A 20155-nucleotide genomic window follows, 5' to 3' on the forward strand; every position below is an offset into this window, starting at 1 on the left:
AGAAGTGATCATCCCCCTGTACTCAGCATTGGTCAGCCTGTACCTCAAGTACTTCGTTCAGTTTTTGGCCCATCACTTTAAAGAGGAGTTTGAGGTGTTGGAGTGGGTCCACTGAAGGGCAACAAGGCTCGTGAAAGATCTAGAAAACTTGTATTATGAGGAACAGCTTGAGGGAGCTGGCTTGGTTTAGTCTTGAGAAGGGGGGGTGCAGATGTGACCTCATTGCTCTCTATGACCACCTGAGAGGAGGCTGCAGCGCGGCAGGACCCATCTTTTCTGCCGCACCTGCAGTGAAGAGGACAAAAACGGAGACAGAGGAGATTCAGATTAGATACTAGAAAAAAATTTTTCCCCACTGGGGTGGTCGGGCACTGGAATTGGTTTCTCAGGGAGGTGGTGGAGTCACCCCTGGAGGTGCTCAAGAGGAGTCTGCATCTGGCACTGGGCGATGTGGTTTAGTGGTTTATGGGTTACAGTGGTAGCACTGGGTGGATAGTTGGACTGGAGGATCTTAAAGGTCTCTTCCAACCTTGATGATTCTATAATCCTGTGATTCCCCACGCATGCTTGAGCAGGTGCCCCAGGTACCTTATGGTCCCCTTGCTGCTGGCTGGGGCTCCTGCTCTCTGGCACTCTGCTGCTGTTCCTGGCACCATCTCCATGCCAGCTGAGCTCCACAGGGCTGGAAAGGTGTGTTGGCAGAAGCAGTCCCCTGTCCACACCGACACCCTCCTGAAATTAAATGAGAAAAGAGAACAGGTTTCTGCTTTGCAAATAACTTGTAGGTTTCCAGAAGCTGTGTGTGCCTTCCTGGTTATCTGTGTTGCCATAGAGATACCCATGGGACAACCAAGCGCTGTACATGCCAGTCACGCCTGGGCTGCCACAGACCAGAGGGCAGAGCCTCCAAAATCAAGCAGCTGAATAAACAGTGGTTTATCTCAAGCTTGTATGGAGAGGGCGAGAGGCAGCAGTGACGTATTGCAGCAGGAAAAGTTCCCCGTGGGTGTGAGGAACATGCTCCACGGGAGAGCGGCTGTGCAGTTTCCAGCCCCGGAGGTCACTCCATTGGCTGGAAAAGCTTGGATGACCTGATCCAACACTGAGGCTGTGCTTTAGCAGAAGACTGGCATCAGTATGGCCCCTTCCAGCCTAAGTTATTCTATAGTTCATTGTGTGAAGGGAAAGTTAATAGCAATGTGAGAGTGATCTGCATATTTTAATTGCAAGTGGTTATGAGCCTGATTAGGTCTTAAAAAGTTATGACAACTTCAGGAGCAAAGTCACCAAAGTCAAAATTCTTTGTAAGTGGGGAGGACAACGAACTAACATTTCTCCCCTTTTTTGTCTTTCCTAAGTTAGTAGTGAAAGAGTTTGCCCTTCTCAACTTAAGGTCAGACGGACCAGAGAAAACCTTTGTGAGCTGTGGTGGGAAACTGCTTAAGTGGTTTAGTACTGTATTCAAATCTGCATTTTATCTCTTTCTGATTATGCTGGTGGCCATGGGTCAGCCTCAGAATTTGCTTGAACTAAGGAGTGATTAGCAGATTCAAAGCTATATAGTGCTGGTGTTAGAAATGTATATACACATATGCAAATGAAATCAGTGTTGTAACCAATGCTTTTTCTCTGGTTTTTGATGTAAAAAATGCAAAAGAAGTAAAAGAATTTTTTAACTTTTCAGTTTTCAACACTTCTACCACTCTTTTTGCTTCCAAAAATTACCACCTTATCAGAAGTAAATTGTTTGTTTAAGTGACTTAGATATTTTTCTTTGTTAACCCTTCCTGCTGATGTTCAGACCACATGCATTTTTCCCTGGTTTTAATGTTAAGATGATGTTTTGCTCCCCAGGTCTTGTTTTTATCACATTACAGCTCTTAGTTATATAGCCTATATGGCACTTGTGAGGGATGATGCTCTGGACTTTGTGTATTTATTTGATTTTGGTTTATAGTCATTCTCCTTTGGACAGTTGCAAAGCATATTTGCTATCAGTGGTGCCATCACCTTGCACCTATAAAACATGAACAGCTGGTACAATCAAGTCCTGAAGGGTTGGGGTCCGTAGTACAGGTTGAAAGAGGATGGATGTGGTGTCAGAATAAATTGTTAGCTGGATAGTCCTATGGGGTTTGTGTGGTAGCAGCAGAGTCAGGAAGGGGTGAGTGAAAGTGGTATCTTGGGGCAGAGGAAGGCAAAGAGACGAGGAAGAAGAGCAGCAAAGTGGTTGCAGAGCTGTCCCAGGCAGCCAGACCTCCTTTGGCCGGAGATCTGTCCTGTCAGGGTGCATGGCTGCAACAACAAACAGTTTCATTTGTTAGTGTGAACCACTGGAAAGGTAGCTGTCTGCATATTTCTTCATGGTGTGGGCTGCAACCTAAAACAAATGCATAAAAAATTTCAAGTGAAACAACCACTGGAAAGTATGTAGTAATATATTTCTGTAGTGCTTGTGGTCTGATGGTGTGTGGCACTGACAAAGCAAATTATATGCCAGTGGGTGCCAGGTTAATCTGAGCATCTTTGGTACTAACTTAGGTGATTTTGCTGTAATTTTCCCCCTTTTGCTGACACTTCGCTGTAGCGAAAAGCCATGCCAGAACTTTGTGCAAGTCAGGCAGAGCTTTGGCCCTGGGTCCTTGATTTTTAGAATGGGAGCAAAGGTCCTAAAGAGTATGAAACTTCCACTTGGTTGAATCAAATTGGTCCTCACAAAGCACTGACACCAGTGCCTCACAGGAAGGTAGATGAACGGACAGACCATAGACGTGAGTATCAAAATTTATCTTGCTTTAAATTTGCATTGATTGTATTGTAATTGGGAGATGCATAATTGCAGTTGATGTCCTAATTTTAAAAGAATTTGAGTGTAGCAAACAAGTAAAGAACGGATGAAACATTGCAAATTTAAAGTAGAGAATTCCTCAGTCAGATCCTCTGGTTTTGCTCTGTTGGTACTTTTTGTGGTAAACATGTGCAGTAATAAATGTTTTCCTAAAAGATACTCAATGTCATAGAATATTTAAGTATTCCAATTACTTGATGAGATTTAGATTCCAGTTCTACAGTTCCCTGTAGGTAACTCCTTATGTAAAGGTAACTCCATTTACTCTGTGGGTATAAACGTTTCAACAGGTTTCTAATATCAGGAAATCTTGGGAGGTTTCTTTGAAGACACTTCTGCTGGAAGAATGGCAGCATCTTCTCTAGAGATCTGTGCATTGCTGCTGGCTTTAGCAGGATCACCACTTTACTTGTTACTACCATGTCCAAACAGATGGAAAGTTTGGACACGGCGACAGAGCTGGTCACTGCAGACTGGGTTTCTGAAGGTCTTTGGATGGACTGTGCAGCAACTGCTCTTGGATCAGTAGAGTGCAAGAAATTTCTGTACATGTTTAGTTCAGACAGTAAGTGTGCATGCATAGTTTATAAAATCCAGGATGTAGGTTGTGTTCCTAGTTTCTGGACAGCATGTTAGCACAGTGGGGTGGCACATAGTGCAGTTGTAACAGAAGGTCCTGGTGTGGACAAATCCTGTAGTGGCTGCAGACAGGTTAGAGGGCCCCCGTGAAAAACCGTATCCTTCAGCCTGCAATTCAGCATCAGTCACTGCTGTGGCTTTGTTGCCATCTCTGTTGTGTTGACAGAGAGATATAAGTGATATACAAAAAATCTAAGATTTTTTTTTAAATTGTTTTGGAAGAAATAGTGTTCTTTCACTCAGCCTAATGCTTAAATACAAGCAGATCATAGTTCAATGAGCACTGGTGCTTGTTTGTGGTTTGGTGTGAGACAAATAGATAATCCAGAACTTGTTGGATACTTTGTGCTAAACCTGTGTATTTGTTCTAGAATTTCCCAGAGGCTGGCTTAGATTAAAATACATCTGTGCTTTTGTGTTTTCTAGGGTAGACCATGCTAGCAGGGTAGCTTGTCTCTAACTAGAAGAGAAGAAATGTCTCTGTAGGGACTGAAAAGTATTTGTTTGAATTGTTCTAAATTCTAAAGACATCTTTCTGTAAACGCCATTTTTATGGTAAAGGACTGTGAGGAACTAACACTGAAGATCTTTCCTCAAAAAAGTGAGTGTAGAAATACTAACAGTGCAACCTTAGAAAACTGGTATTTTTTAAGCTTTCTCTTTTAAGCAGAACCTTCTGTTTATTCCCTTACAACTTTCAGTTTTGTGCAGTCACTTTATGCGTGATGTTAATAGAATAATTTCTTCCAGTCTTCCCTGCTTTATAGATTCCTGATTACTGTCATTACTGTTTGTCTGGACTCTTTCCAACTGATTTATTCTTGATGCACAGTGGTCAAAACTTCAAAATACCGTGTCTCACAGACTATGAACCTTGTTTTTCTTGACATAGATATGGACTTTCCTGGAGTCAGAGGTGCCTGAGACAGATCTCTAAAGTCTGAGAGTTTAACCCTCAAGAGTGAACTCTCAAGATTCAGCACATTTGTGGTTCTTCCACAGGATCCTGGCTTTGATGGCCTTTTGCCTTCTTATCAATAGTGCCACTTTAATAATAAGTATCAACATCCTGTAATGAGGCCAGAATCTGTAGCCTCAAAAGAAGGCTAATCATATGCTTCTAAGGATTTTAAAAACACTACTCATTGCATCAGAGGCAATGTCAGCTTTTCATACAATCCTGGTATCCATTCTGCTCCTCTCTAGGGCTTCCTCTATGTAGATAGCAGGATGCCTAAGTTTCATTTAGAAACTTAAGTATGATTTATGAAAATTAGAGTGATGAGATGCGGCCAACAATCCTTCAGTTCTCGTAGTGAGATGGCTTGGATGGTTACGATGGTGTGGCAGCTCTGCCTTGACTTGTGTAATGGGGAGAAGCAGATGTTACAGGCCTGTTATGAAGACAAGCAGAGTCAAGCAGAGTCAATGTAGGGATGCAGGACAGCCTCCTTTTTTTTTTTTAGTGAAGTTTCACTACACCAACATGGAAAGAAAATATTCCCCAGGAAGAGAAGAGTTCCTGGTGAAGTGCAGCAGTGACCTCCTAGGGATTCTCTTCCCTCCCTTCCAGTGGCCTCCATAATTGGAAGACTGGACCCCTGCTTGGCAGGGCTCAGTGAATCATCTTCAACTATTCAAAGAACTGCATGTCCCCTAAAATCAGCACAGGTTCCTCATGCCAAGGCACATCATGTGGTGCCTGCAGAGTAGTTGTCATCTGTTGCAGGGCTGTTTCTCTGCTTGCTGTGCTCAGTCAGCAATTCCTGGGTCTTGAAGTGAGGTGCAGCTCATGTTGATCAAGCACTCGGTTTTTCATATTTTCAGTATTTTTTTTCCCAGTTGTATTGGGTGATCTGATTTAAAAAACTACTGTTTCTACCTGTAAGCTCTCTCAACCATATTAAACACAAATGGCTCTGTTGGATACACCAGAGGGATTAGGAGCAATTTCTCTCCTCGGTCATATGTTGCTATGATCGTATGTGGTCTGCCTTGGCATGTCTATGTAGCATTTTACTTAGGAGTGCACGTTTGTAATGAATTTCCATTTACTGCACCTGGTCTGGTTTGTGGTCTTGGAACATGGCCAGTTGGTTTCCTTGTGGATGAGAAAGCAGGGGAATGTGCTCCAGGAGCGCAGTTCCAGAATTCAGCCCATTGACAGCATTCAGTTCACCTGACCGGGTTAGAGCAAGCCCGAAGGCAAAACTCCCAAGCTGTGGAAAGGTGTGGATGTGAAGCTGTCAGCACCAACTCTTGTTTGCTGCTGATCCAGAGCCTCCTGCAGAGTAGCACTGGCTGTTCTGCCCATTGCTCACCAAACCACAGTTTATGAAATTTAGCGAAGAATTGCCCCTGTGTTCTTTAACACACTGAGGGGGACTTCCTGAAGGGAATGATTTAAAATTTCCTGGTGCCCTACAGAAAAGCTCATGCATTATAATATGCAATATAATTTTTTCTGTTTATATGTGTGCTTTATGACTGCTTATTGAAATGATTCTTAATTAGGCAGAGATTTTTTTAACACTATATCTTCAATTTTTTTATTTTTATCATTGGCAGCAGTATAACATCTGGTGACACTTGATTCAAGATCCCAACTAATCTTAGCTTTGAAAGCGCTGTCAGCAGAAGAGATCGCTGAGGTCACCAGCATAGTCACCAGTGTATGGATAAATTAATCTGAAACTCTTGAGGGCTTTTAATGGGATGAATAATCTCCAGGGTACTGGTACAGTGTGTTCATTTTACTATGCCATCATTTTTTCAAATTGCAGTGACTTAGCAGAAGAAGAGAATTCTGTAACAGTCACCCAAGAAGACAATTCTTACCACACACGTTCTGGTTTCCTTACCAGATTGCAAGTTCAGACCTGCACAGGATCACAGGATTTGTGCTGCCAGATATAGTCTTGTTTAAATCAGTGGCAATGATCCTCTAGCTGCCAAGGAGCAAAAAAGTCACAGTGGCACCATAATATCCTTTTTGCAGCTGAACTACCAACCTACGGCATCAGTTCAAAGTGGACAGTGAATTTTGAAAAAACCCCAAATATCTGTTATGGGCAAGTTGTGACTCTCTCAAAGGCTAATCTTTCTGATAGTGCTATGTAAATGCTGTGAATCTGTACCATGTTGCATCATAGCAGAATTATTTATGAAGAAACTCTGACTCCATTTCCTGGAGATAAGAGCAGGTTATCACTGCAAGAGATGGTTAACCTCGTTTGGATACCTTAAGTATTAACATTAGTGGTGAGTGAATTGTGTCTATGATTCTGTCTAGCTGAGAGCAGTAGCAACTAAACCGAGTTTAACATCTTGTTTGCCTAGAATAGCTTTTTTTTTTGAATACTAAGATATTCTAGCAAGCAGATACTATTGGCTGATATGTATTATTTTTCTTATAGCTGTTTTCTTCATAATTTTATTCCTTTGAGATAGGTCTCTCACACTCACTCCTTCATTTCCTTATATTTCATTTCCAACGACATGTACATTATTACAATGTAACGCATGTACAATTGTTACAGTATAAATGGCACTATTTTTAAGACTGAATGTGTTTAACTATAGATCAACAGACAGTAAAGTATTAATGGAAACCACTTATCCACAAACTTAACCTTCCTGAAGGAAGCTGGCAGTACATTGTTATGGATTACTTATGACCATACTCAAAAAAATGTGCTAAATTTTCTAGCAAAGAATGAAGCTCCTGTTCTCAAGCTTTTCTATGTTTGAGGTCCTCAAGCAAAATAACACAGTAAAGTTTTTTGAGATCAATAATAAAATTACAAACAATTTTAATCTAGTGTAAAATCTAGTTGACTTCAGAGAAGAGACAGAAATAAAATATTTGCTGCATACTGTCACTCTTATTAGGTATTTTGTAGATATCTGACTGGACTTTCTAGGCTGAGAAAAAGAAGCGGCTAATTTTTCACTTCCTATTAGAAAAAAAGAATTAATATTGTCATTTTTTTTTACACGCTAATATCTTTATTACTGAACTGCTCCCACTTCTTATTGTCATGCCCAGGCAAGCCTTATCTCTGGGGTGAGCAAAGAGCAAAGGTAGACTCATTTTGGAGTGAAACGCAGAGATAAAACAGCAAGGAGGCTTCTGAAAGGCTTCACTTGATTGTAATCTAATTATAAGGATACTTAACTGTTACTACTCACAAGCATGACTGCTGCCTTGGGAAATTGTTGGTCTTCTCTTGTGCTTGGGTGGGTTGGCAGTTATTGGAGCTACTTTGCACAAATAATTACTGGAAAGTCTCCAGTATACATGGTAGTGTGATCACAACGTCTACGTTCTATGAAAACTCTGGCAAGAGCTGTGTAGAAGACAGCACTGGAGTATCCAACTGCAGGGAATTTGACTCTCTGCTTAAACTGCCTGGTATGTGACTTTGCTCAGGCCTTGTTCATATTGCTTAAAAGTTTATTGGCAAAAAGGAGTATGGCTTTTGTTTTGGTGATCTGGTAGTGCTTGAAAATAACTGGCCAAGAAGGACTTTGTGGTGTTGAAGTAATAAAATCTCTAAGCAGCAGAATGTGTCAGGCATTTTAGGAGAGGCTATAAATATGGCAAATGAAGTCGGTTGATCAAGCGTTTATTTTAATAGGCATTTTAAGTATGGTGTAATCTCTTCTCTAGCATCTGTGGGAGGAAGTAGTAGCAGACATTTTTTCATTGTTTATTTATTTTGAATTATTGTATAGGCCTTCTTTTGAAATACTTCATAGCTAATGTACTGCAGCTGGAGTTTTTTCATATAGCAGGAAATACTGTTTACAGCTGAGAAGTGGTAGTGGTTTTTGTGTATTGAGACTGAAAATTGTAGGCAATCCAAGAAATACAGTAAGTATATGTTATGCATATTATAACGTTATAAGTTATACAAGGAGTATATGTTATAAATTAATATACCTGTCAGGACTTGTTAACTAATGTCTTTTTGGATGTGGTTCTACATATCAAGAAATTTAAATCTGCTGGTTCCTGTCCTCTGTATCAGCCTTCAGCAGAATTGTGGATTGTCCTCAAATGTCCCACTAAGGCAATATTCTGTGGATAGTAAGCATGTTTATAGATAGTGAAGCTATTTTTTATTAATCTTGAATAATTCAGTATGTAGATACTTATCCAGCATAAAAATGCCTTCTTTCTAGTTGAATATACCCTGGGAGGTGGTTAAACTAAATAGGTAGGAGGATACTCCTAATCTGAAGAATGTGTACTATAGGATTAGTGGGAATGAGGTATTAAATTCACTTTCTCTCTCAGTCTGAAATAAAGCTGGTTGTTGACCAGCTCTGACACTAGCATAGCAATTCTCTGAAGCTGTCTGTGTACAGTATTTAGGCAATAATCTGTTCATTTTTCAGTCTTATCTAACAATTGCTTTTACATAACCCTTTTTAAACTTCTTAGAGTAAGTATTAGCAGGATCATATCCATGGGCCATTATCCTCTGCAGAGCGTTTATGTCAGTGTGCACTGGCGGTGCTGGGTGAACAGCTGGGCTCCAGGATCCCAGAGGTCTTTGCCAGCCTTAATGATTCTGGGATTTTATTTGGTTCTTGTAAAAAAACAGTTCAAGGGCTAGTTTGCCACTGACTGCAGGCAGCATCTTGTCATTGATGGATTTACACGAGGTGCTGCCTCTGAGAGGGTGTGCAGATGTGGGCAGTGGGGCTGCAGGGCAGCATCATGGAGCTGCCCAGGAAAAAGTGGCTTTCAAAGAAACTGGCGGGGGTCAGAAAAGAGCATCACAATGTGCTAAAGCCGAAGAGAACAAAAGGCAAGCAACAGGAGGGCTCCTGAAGAACTGCAGATAACAACATGGAGTCAACAGGAAAGAAAAAATAAATGGGACCAGACAGAATGTTAAATGACTGGGCCAGGCCCTGAAGTGAATTTGATCTGTTGAAAAGGAGATTGGTTCTGTGGTTGAGAAGACAACAGTATATTTGAGGGACATAGGCAGGGGAAAGGGAAAAACAACTTGCAAAATTGTAGAGAAAAAACATTTTTAGAAAGGAAAACTGAAAAAAAGAAGTTAGAAGACACTGAATTGTGATAAAAGTGGAAAGGACAGCTGGGCAAAGCAGGAAAGAGGAAGAAAATGGGCTTGGTAATAATGAGGACCAAGCAAACAGTGGGACTTCTAAGAAATGTCTATAGTACTGGCAGATGTGAGCAAAGGCAGACTAAAAATTATCATTATCAGTTTAGGCGTGGTTCAAGTTGCTGTTTAAAACTTAGCTGAAACTGTTGCTAAAATGTCAGGGATTGGTGGGAGGGGAAGAAAGAGAAAAAAACAAAAGTGTCTTTGTTACCTCTCATCAAAAGGATCATAAAGATTTTCCACAGAGGTTTCCTTATTGGCAACTGAGCTATGTGGAATACCTCTGGGTTTTCGTTTATATATGGAAAATATCAGACTTGGTTCTTTTAGACAGATTTAACACTTTTGAGTTCAGTAAGCCATTAGTCTAAATCACAAACATTTGAAGTGAGGATCTTTTTAAAAGCAATGTTGTACAAGATCGAAACCATGACTGGCTACTCTGTATGGCTAGCACTATCTATCTAGTCACAACTAAGTCAAACATTTGATAGATCTGGTTGCCAAATGCTTTTTATACTCTTTCTTTTTTTTTCTTTCTTTCTTCTTTTTCATGTTCCATAATTGTTTCTTCCAGTGATAGGTTTTGGGCATAATCTCTTACAATCAGTATTGACTAATAAAATGAACTGTCTTTGTATCTTGTTGAATAAGCTAATTTTAAAAATAAACACAACAACAAATTGAGCTTTCTTAACTGTGAAGTAAGGTCCTCAGTTAAGGCTGTTGAGGTTATTGTATTGTAGTACAATGGTATGAATTTTCTACTGTTAAAATAATACAGCCATTTGCTTGCAAGCAGTTAGCCTGAGGATATGCTCGTGTGTCCTGGAAAGATGGGGAGTCCCATCTAACACTGCAGGACCTGAAATGTAAGTTGTTGGATCCTGCTATGGGTGATTCCTGGTGCCGTGGTGTAAGACCCCAAACTAGAAAGCAGCATTGTTGAGTGCTTGTCCTAACAGTACCTTCTGCAGGCAAAAACCTTGAGGCATTAATGGTACTTTGAGAGGTCTTTTCACTTTTTTTACTCTCTGTATTTTTTTCCATAAAATTTTTAAAATTAGTGCTTAATGAAGCATTAATTTCTCAAGCGATTTTATCCTTTAATATCCTTTAATTTATCTCATGACTGCTTATTACTATTTTTGATAACTCAAGCTTGCAGGATCAATACTCTTAAAGCCACATTAGTCAATACAGCCCACTGAGTCAGTGTGTGAATATCACTTTGCCTCCTGTTTCTCTCTTTGATTTTTGTTGTCTGGAGAGTTACGGGCTCACTCTGTTACAGACCTGACCAGCAGGTTATCATGGAGGACTGGGGAGGTTATTAGGGAGCAAGAACTTGAATGTTGGCATCAACAAAGCCACTGTCCAGTTGTAGTCCAGTTCTGACCCTTCTGATGTGTGGTTAGAATTTTAGAGTTATAGAACCATTTCAGTTGGAAAAGAACTTTAAGATCATCAAGTCCAACAAAGTTAGCAGTTGTGACCTGCCAGATTGGTGACGCTTGGCATGTTTATCTCACAACAAAGGTGCCGAAATGCCACTTGAGCTGGAACCTGCCAAGTGCACAATGCCATTTTAGAGGAGACCGAAGTTTCTGTTTGATCTTTCTTCTTAGACTGATTAATAATCTTGTCTAGGTTTTTGTGCAATTGATACCTAAATGTGAAGACTGTGACCTTAAGCAATACAGACTTGTCAGCATACCAAATTCCCTAACGTGCCCACAGGAGCTGTAAGCTCTCCACAGGAGTATGTCTTAGGAAGGAGTGCTACAGCTCTTGGACCCACTTGCCTCCTGTTTGTTACACCAACTCAGAGTTTGAAGTGAACTGCTAACTCGAGCACATTCTTTCCTATTTCTCCCTGGAAGCAGTAAAGCTGGTACATTTTTCCAGTTCCTCTGTAATGCCTGAGCCCCACACACCTTGGCTAGCACCTGCTGTTCAACTCTGAAATCTGATTGACTTGAAGGCTGAATGCGCTCAGGTTTGGAGGCTTCTCTGAACCATATGACAAAGTTGGACAAGATTCACTCATTTTATTACTGCACCTGTTGATTTTGTCAATCCTTCTAATCACTTTTTCAGCACAAGATTAATGTCGTTTTTGTATAGATCCTGATTTGTTTTCTCTTTTTCTGTCTTAGCTCATATTCAGGCATGCCGTGCCTTGATGATTACTTCCATCCTTCTGGGATTCCTAGCTACAGTAGTCTCACTGCTTGGTTTGAAGTGCACAAACATTGGGTTGAGCGATGAGGATGGAAAAATGAAGTTTGCTGTCACGGGAGGATTTCTTTTCATTTTAGGAGGTAATTTCAAGGCTGAAATGAGAATGCTATCAGTACTTTGTGTTGCTTTCACAGCCAGATTAAATGAAATGAACTTGTTCTTAGTTTAAAGCTGGTATAACCATTAAAGGAATCACTCACCTGTGTGCTTTTTAAACTTTTTCTGGTAGGTCTCTGCTCCATGGTGGCTGTTTCTTGGTATGCTGCAATCATTACTGCTCAGTTTTTTGACCCACTGTATGCTGGAACCAAGTAAGTTAATGGATCTGTCGTACCAAACTCCATCATGTGTTAGAAACTTGCACTAATCCCAGCTGCTCCAGAGTCTCAGAACCTGGATGGATACCATTATACAGTCTTACAGGAGGAAAAAAATTGTCTTCAGGGAATCTTTTTACCTCAGAGATGTTGGTGGGGAGGGAGGAGAGTTGTCTTCTGGAAGAGTTAGTAAACGTGTGAGGAATATCAACCCCACATCCATGCGGGTTTTGTACTATGTTTACATTTTTTTTTGAGACTCAATTAAGTGCACATCTCAAGATGAAGAAAAAAAGGTAAAAGTCCTAATTTTCTTCAGCATTCAGAGGTACAAAATTCTAGATATGGCTAGGATAAATTACCTCACATATACAAGCATGGGAAAATTGTCCAGAAAGCAGCTCTGAGCTGTGTACTAGGGACCTGCAGAGAAATGTATGTTTGTCTATGTATTAATGTCTCAACATTTGTTTGCCTTATGAATAAAATGAGGCAAAATTTGGGGGACATCAGCTAGTACAGTTGCACACAAACAAGTTTCAAGGTATAAAAGCCCTTACTCTTGTCTGATGTAAAGCAATGGTTTGTCAAAACCAAATGGCAGCTTATGGCACCTTTATCAAGGTCCCTTGTAAAGGAACCAGGGTAGAGGTCACCAGGCCTCTCCTTCAGAGAAGGAGAAAAGGAGATGGAAACATACTGTGGAACATGAGACCTCTATAATTTGTTAGTACCTCTATCTAGTATATAATTCATAGATCAGTAAACTATAAATCTCTAGTTGCTAGGATCATATTTGAAGTGTTTTGTAATTTTCCACCTGGGAATCAGTTCAGAAAAGTCAGAGGTGAAGTGCTTTGTGATGAATCAAAGTACTTTAAGCAATTGCTTTAGTTGTTTGTCAGTTTTCCCGGTGTTTTCAATGAAGCACTTACAAAGAAATTGCACTTGTGCACTTACTTGTTGTTTTATATCCTCTTCAGAGAACTATATGAAGGGTAATAAATACATTAGGGAACTGAAAAAAATGTTGATAAGGAATTTCAGTTAGAGGGATAGTTAGTGAGTTTTATAGTTATCTGCTATAGCTTTGGGGCTTCAACATCAATGGCTGTTAATCAGTTACCAGATTGTTTGCATTCAGTAGCTGAAGAAATCTTTTTTTTTAATATCCAAACTTCATGTTTAAGCTATTGATTCTCTGAGCGGTTCTTGGTGAACTAACTTTGGTCATTGGTAAAGCCAGACATGGACTCTGAGAGACAGTTAAATTCAATTGCAGGTCAGTATTGATCTTCACTCTTAAGAGACTGGGAAATCCGGTTTTTCAGACTGCATTTCTTTTTTGTCTGACTTCAGCAAACTAGTGAAGTTAATCTCTGCTAATTCTTAGGGGAGTTTCTCATACAGTTGTGAAGGCAACCTAAGTTCTCCTGCAGATCCCTCCTATATACTTTCCTTGGGGATGGCATCTACAGCATTCCTGTCTGCAGTTTACTGGTGAGCAGAGACTATTTCAGACACTGGGCAATGCTCCCTGGCTGTTCCTGTATTCCTTCAGCAGCTTGCACTGCTGTTTTTTTGAGATAATGACTATCTCCCCACTGTGTGTTTGGAAGGCACCTAAACCAGTGGAGACCTTGCAGCTCCAACATGTGATGAGAACACGGAGAGCAGGGAATGTGTGTGAACCTCCGAAGCCCTCCTGTTAGCAATGAATTCTGGAGTCAGAAGCTTCAACACTTTTAAATGATGATTTTGTGTTTACAAGTGGAAAGAAAACACAAATCTCTGGTTGCAGTGTACTTTCAACACAGTTATACACTTTATTTTGCCCTTATGGTGTGTACCTCAGACTACAGAGGTTACAGGTGTACTGTGCTACTGTCTTCAAATACAAAACTTGTTTTCCTCTTTTGTGAAACTCCTGCCAGACTTTTCCAGACTCAGTTGTGTTAGTCTTTGGGACAAAGTCATTATTAATTAATTCTTGGACTGGACTGGGGGTTTCTGAAAGGTATAGTTTTGCACAGCAAAATGGGGAACTATTCTTTTTCCCCCTGGGACAATCATACATGGATTTCAACCATACAGAGGTGCTGAATATTCTTTAGAATACCTAAGTTTGAAAACTAGCTCTATGCAAACAGCTACTGTAGGTCACCTAGCATCATGCCCATAGAATACTGATTCCTATGGTTAGCCTTTTCTCAGGACAGACAGTAAGGTCTGATTCATTCCTTTTCACAAAATTGCTTCAGTGGCACCGCCAATAAAAGGGAAAAATAAGTGTTGTGGATGGCACAGAAGGTATGTTATTATTATTTATTATCAACAATTTGTAAATATACGCAATTATTATTGCTACTTAACTTAATGTTGCTTCACGCTTTCTGTACTATCACTAGTTTAGCAGAGCACTTAAATATACAAGTAAGAGTTTTTACTGAGCAGACACAAAACCAGATCTGTTCTCTGTTCTCTGCTGATGTACCTTTCAGTTGGCTGATTTCTATGCGGACTAGAATTTGTTTCTTTTGCATGATTTGTGAACCTTACAGCTCAGCCTAAAATAATGGCTTTGTGATTCTGTTATAAGCTGTTCCACTAAATCTTTCATGTTTCAGGTATGAACTAGGAGGAGCTCTATACTTAGGCTGACTGGTTCTGTTCTTTATATCCTTGTGGGATCTTACTGACCTGTTCATGCAAAGGGAAGGAGAAAACAGAATACAGGTAATCTTGGGTTTGTCAGTCGAAACAGTAGCTGTAAATTACATATCCCTTTCTACCTGTACACTTTTTTTCCCTCTCTCTCTCTCACCCTCTTGTATAAATATGTAGCCATATAAAGTACAGCAGTACTATGGGCTGTCACAGACTTGTGATGGCAGGGGATGATGCTCCACAAACACTTGCTCAGTGTACTTGTTGATACTCACCATCAGTAGTCCCTATAACTTGTGTTTGGTATTTCTGGGTACTGCTTATTTTTCTAAGTTCTATGTGGTGAAAAGTGCAGTGAAGAGTGAACTGTCTATTGGCAAAAGAAAAGTATTTCAAAGAATATAGTGTATTTTAATCCAGTTTCTCTACAATACTCACTGTGATTAAAATATTCAAACACCATTTAATTTGCAGCAAGTGTAATGGCATTTCCTTCCCAAAGCACATCCAACTGATCATTAGAACATGATTTTTTTTTCTTGTTCTTTATGGAAATGTCTTCTTGCACATCAAATCAGAAAAGTTGAGACTTCCGGTCTCAATATTTAATCTTCCCTGGACTTTTTTTCAATCTTAAATTATTGACATAACAGAAGGTCCCTTTCTGAAGAAGAGGGATGAGATTGCAAAAATAGCAGAGGTTCATGTCTACTCAGAAGAACTCAAATGGGTTGGAGGTTGTACTGGCTAAGCTTGAGAGGCTGATAACATAGAAGGAGGAAGCATGCTCACTGCTGCTATATTTAATCTTTGAAGATTATGTCACAACACATAGTAAGTGAGCACTCCTCTGATACTTCATTGCCTAATCTGAAACCATTTCAGTTTTATGGTAATATTTCATCAGCCACATTGGACTTTAGATCTTGCTCACCGTATTTTAATACAAAGTACCGAATGTCCTGAAATGTCCTGAAAATCAGGTAGAACAGACATATGAAATAGCAGTTCAACATGACAAATGACAGCTGAAGGGATTGGTTGAAGATACTTGTTTTTCTTTCTCATCATCTTGATTCCTGTATTAAAACCTGGAGCTTGCACAAGGGCATTGAGGGCTAGGTTCTCTTCTGCTTTAAGGCCTTGACTGAAATGCCTTGAGGAAGAGCACAGGTGAATTAGGACTCCAGAGTGTGGTTTTGGTTATGAGAGAGATGGCTGTGCTGCCTGGTCAGGGAGCCCTTGTCTTTCCACTTAGCTACCAGACCGATGAGAACAACAGACAGCTAGTTTCTGCACCTTTGTGAAGTGTGCTATTGATGGTTTGATATAGACCTAAATGAGTAACTTCCTAAGTATCTAAACTATGAACATGTGTCAATACTTCTTATTTGTATCTTTTTTTTCCTTACTTTACAGAACCAACAAATACGGATATTCAGCAGGCCAGGCAGCTCCTCAGCCAACACATGTATTCCAGGAACACTGAGACGATCATAAGCAACAAGGAGTATGTCTAAACTTCCATTTTGCATCGCCTGTAACATTTGTAGGTTATGAACTCAAATAAAGAAGTGAACTACTTCCAGGGTTCCGGTTCCAAGTTGCAATCTTATCTCTTAATTCGGAGCAGTACAGGAGAAGGAGTGCTTTCCAATGTAAATAGGAATGGTTTTCAGATGTAAATAGCTTTCTACAGAAGATGTGACAGTGAAATCCTGCCACAAGAAGGTTTTCTGCGTGCTGACAAGGCTGGTAAAATTTAACCAGAGCGCAGTATGTGCTGACACTTGAGAGCAACCGTTTCCATTTCAGCTGACTCAAACATGTGGAACTGATAGCTGTGTTTGACTGGGAGTTCATGTGCCTCACAGTTAAAAACGTATTGTGTTTTCATTAATGTTTAGCTTCCTACTTTTGTTTAGCAGCTTTAGCTTTTTGACAGGAAATAAACTTTATTCCATGGATTGACTGGAACAGATTTTTTGATAGTGGTATCCTGGCAATTCATAAGGATCGATGTATTACTGCAATCTTTATTATGATGACTAGTCAAGGTTTATAAGAGCTACAATAAATTCTCTAGCACCACTCACCTTCAAATCTGCAGATGTGCAACAATTTCATGGTTGTAATGCAGATACCAAAACTAAATGATATGGAATGAACCAAACACAGCTGGGAGGGAGAAAGCATTGGTGTGAAAATGCCTTTGTGGTAACTAAGAAAACAATAGCCTGAATTTTTATTTTTATTTCTATGTTTTTCAGCTTTTTAAAATAATCCTATTTTAACTTTTGAGCAATCTTTAAACTTTGGGAACTTCTACCTGCATCTGAATTGTCCTAATTCGTGTACTTCCCAGAGGCTTATTCTCTGTCATTGTTCCGTCATTAGAATTTCTGCCTTAAACTAGCCAGTGCTGGGAGCATATGTTTGCTTGTGTGAGCACTCAGACAGATGGTGATAAGCTAATTTTATTTCATATTTATGCTTTAAGCAACACGAAATGGAATTTCACCCTGCAGGTTCATAGGTTTCATAACTTGTCCCTTTTAAATTACAGATGGATTCACACAGTTTGACAAATACCTTGGTGTTTCTCTCTAGTTTCTAATGTCTTACAATAAACATATAATAGTCTGATTTAGAAGTTTCATGCAGTTTCTTGATGTCCCAATAGATAATTTCAGAAAGCAACCGCACAGCAGTCTTAGCAGATTTAGCCATGTTGCTTGGATGCAGGTACAGCTGACTTGTAAACTGGCACATAAGGCACGTGTTGGGCACTGGCAGATCTTGTTAGACTTAGTAAGTAAAGCCTAAAAGAGTGAGGATACTTCTTAAATTGCCAGTGTCATCTTCTTACCCCCACTATCAACTGTTGTTTTTTAATCATTCCTTTGGTGTTTTAGAGAATAATTTCAAAAAGCTGAAAAGGCACTTAACTTGCATGTTGGGAGCTGAACTCTTGCCATCATCTGTACATTCTGTCCTCTGGATTTTTAGGTAATTTTATGAAGGTGCTTTGGTCTAGTTGAACAGAAGGAAAATGGCAGACTAAGCATCAACTAGTGTTAGTTTCCAACCAAAGTTGTGTCAGCTCATGAACATGAATTATGACTTAATATCAGCAGGTTGTGAGACAGGAATTCAGAACTTCCTTAGTCTGGCATCAGGTCTTCCAGTGGCATCACTGGGAAATTTAATTACAACCAAAACTGCTGTGAGGTAACTCCTTCACTCATTCAGTACATTGTTATCGTATTCAGTGTCATTCAGGGGAAATAACTGCTGAAGGTTCCATGCCTTCTCTGCTTTGTTTACAGTCCTTCCAACCATTTTTTGTTTTTGTTGTTTCTCCCTGCTTATTCACCCTGTTTCCATGCACCTTCAACAGAAATGCGCTGAATGAATCTAATGCACCATCAGGCATTTTATGTAGAGGTGATTCAGGAAGGTTTTTTTTGTTTGTTTTTTTTGTTTTTTAGATCTGTAGAAACTTCACTCTGTTTTAACGCATCTTCAGACACTGTTAGTTTTAAGTCCTTTGCTCAGTGGACCTGGCTGCTTTAGTATCTGCAAATCTTCTTCATATCTCTGCAGCTGAGACCAAAATCCTGCGTTGGGTTCTGCTACAGGTCTAGCAGTCTTCACAGCCTAGGGAACAGGAGAGAGTGGTAGAAGCAAAGTGTCCTGCATTTGTGAGTGTCCTGTAAATGGATTTTTTTCCTTAGACCTTAGAGAGATTTACTTTGGTTTTGATTTGACCACAGAATAACGAACAGCTATTTGATGAGCTGACCTCCTCTGTGCTTGCTATGACTTGGCATGTGGTCCCTATACAGATTCATGGGCGAGACATGAGAAGGAGCTGTTGAATTTGCTGGAAATGTGAATGCTCTCTTACAAAGTGTGCTGACACTGCTCGTGTTTAAGATAGCATGAACATGGTCACTCTCTGCACGCAGTCTAACGTGAGCATAAATGGTTATCTAAAGACTTCAGTCATACACCTGCCAACGGGTGAAGACTAAAGGCCCATAGAGAAAGGGCTTCCCAGGAAAGATGAGATGCTACTGCTCATAGCTAGTCCCTGGCCATTGAGCAGGCTTAACAGGATGTTTCTTTGCTGTGTGGAGCTGTCACGTAGGTGAAGGAGTAAATCCTGCAAAACAATTCTTGCAGCCACTCATTTGTCTCAATTGTCACTTACTGTGACTATGCAATTGACAGAGAAAAATGGTCACTAAACAAACCAGCTTTGCATGTTTGCTACTGGTGCTCAAAGCCATATTGCATTTGTAATTATTTTGTCCCAGAACCTCACACTGAAAGGTCATTTGTCCAAGCGGGGTGAAAAAACTTGGAGGGGAACATTTATTCAAAATGGTTGAATATCTGGTATAACTGGTAATGGGCAGGTGAGAGCCCAAAATAACTAATCATTACTCAGACAAGCCTTGCATTTCTTCCCCAAAAGGAGTCTAAATATAAATCTGGGCATAGGCACGTTACCTCAAACGCGTCCTTGAGCGGGAGCTGCCGGTGTCTCATCAGATAAGCCGTGCAAATGGCAGCCGACCGGCTGCGGCCGTTCTTGCAGTACACCAGGCACTTCCCCCCGCCCCGCACGGCCTCCTCGATAGCGGCGCCGCACGGCTCGAAGTACCGGTACAGGTCCTCGGCCGGGTCGTCGAACACGGGCACGCGAATGCCGCGCACCCGCGGGAGGCCGGGGAACGGCTGCTGCTGGTGACATTTGATGCAGAAGGTGACTCCCTCCCGCGAGAGCAGCTCCTCGTCGCAGGCTGCCCTGGCCGTGCCGAGGAACAGGGAGGCCGTGACCTTGCAGAGCTGGAGCATCGGCAGCCCGGGGTCCCGGCCCCTCCGCGCCGGGGGTCGGGGTGCGGGGGCTCCTCGGCGGCAGCGCGGCTGTGCCGCCCGCAGCCGGCGGGCCGGGATGTATTATCCGTTCTGTACAGGCTGGGGCGTAGAGGCTCCAGGCAGGTCCTAGTGCCGGCTGCATCTCGAGAGCTGCATTTGTAAAGCTAAAACGCTTTCAGAGCCCACAGCTCACATGAGAAATAGCTGGATTTTACAATCCCTACCCCTACAGCAGCTGCTTCCCCGCTGTGTCTGCACGGGAAGGCTGCTGCGGTCAGTGCTGTTGGGCAGGGATGCAATATCGATGTGAATTCCTCCAGAGGCCTCTTGGGGCCCTCTCACATATACAAAAGATCTTTTTGAGTGCCCAGAAAATGATTTACTAGGCTGGTGGATAGCGTAGCACT

General features: G+C 41.0%; 2 protein-coding genes across 2 annotated transcripts; one reads left to right on the top strand and one right to left on the bottom strand.

Moving 5' to 3' along the window:
• Nucleotides 1-1976: 1976 nt before the first annotated feature.
• LOC116791465 (claudin-7-like) lies at nt 1977-17034 on the top strand. Its single transcript, XM_032697457.1, is given in 10 exon segments — nt 1977-2771; nt 3139-3288; nt 3291-3413; nt 11793-11957; nt 12107-12188; nt 14822-14850; nt 14853-14876; nt 14879-14930; nt 16281-16323; nt 16325-17034. Coding segments are annotated over 9 exon segments (669 nt in total). The 5' UTR covers nt 1977-2771; nt 3139-3194; the 3' UTR covers nt 16382-17034.
• On the bottom strand, nt 16317-19756 carry DUSP28 (dual specificity phosphatase 28). Its single transcript, XM_032697456.1, has 2 exons — nt 19380-19756; nt 16317-18521 (listed from the first exon to the last, which is right to left on the bottom strand). Exons 1-2 carry the CDS (start codon nt 19725-19727, stop codon nt 18387-18389), a joined length of 483 nt encoding a protein of 160 aa, XP_032553347.1. The 5' UTR covers nt 19728-19756; the 3' UTR covers nt 16317-18386.
• Nucleotides 19757-20155: the final 399 nt, after the last annotated feature.

The sequence above is a fragment of the Chiroxiphia lanceolata genome, chromosome 10, assembly GCF_009829145.1.
Source record: "Chiroxiphia lanceolata isolate bChiLan1 chromosome 10, bChiLan1.pri, whole genome shotgun sequence".
In the NCBI taxonomy this organism is placed as follows: domain Eukaryota; kingdom Metazoa; phylum Chordata; class Aves; order Passeriformes; family Pipridae; genus Chiroxiphia; species Chiroxiphia lanceolata.

Bases quoted from the DNA above. Each gene is read 5' to 3' on its own strand.
- DUSP28 (XM_032697456.1), bottom strand. From the start codon at position 19,727: ATGCTCCAGCTCTGCAAGGTCACGGCCTCCCTGTTCCTCGGCACGGCC. The intron at 18,522-19,379 runs GTAACGTGCCTA...CCTGTTCCCTAG, and splicing joins CGCTCAAGGACGCGTTTGAG to GCTGTGAAGACTGCTAGACC.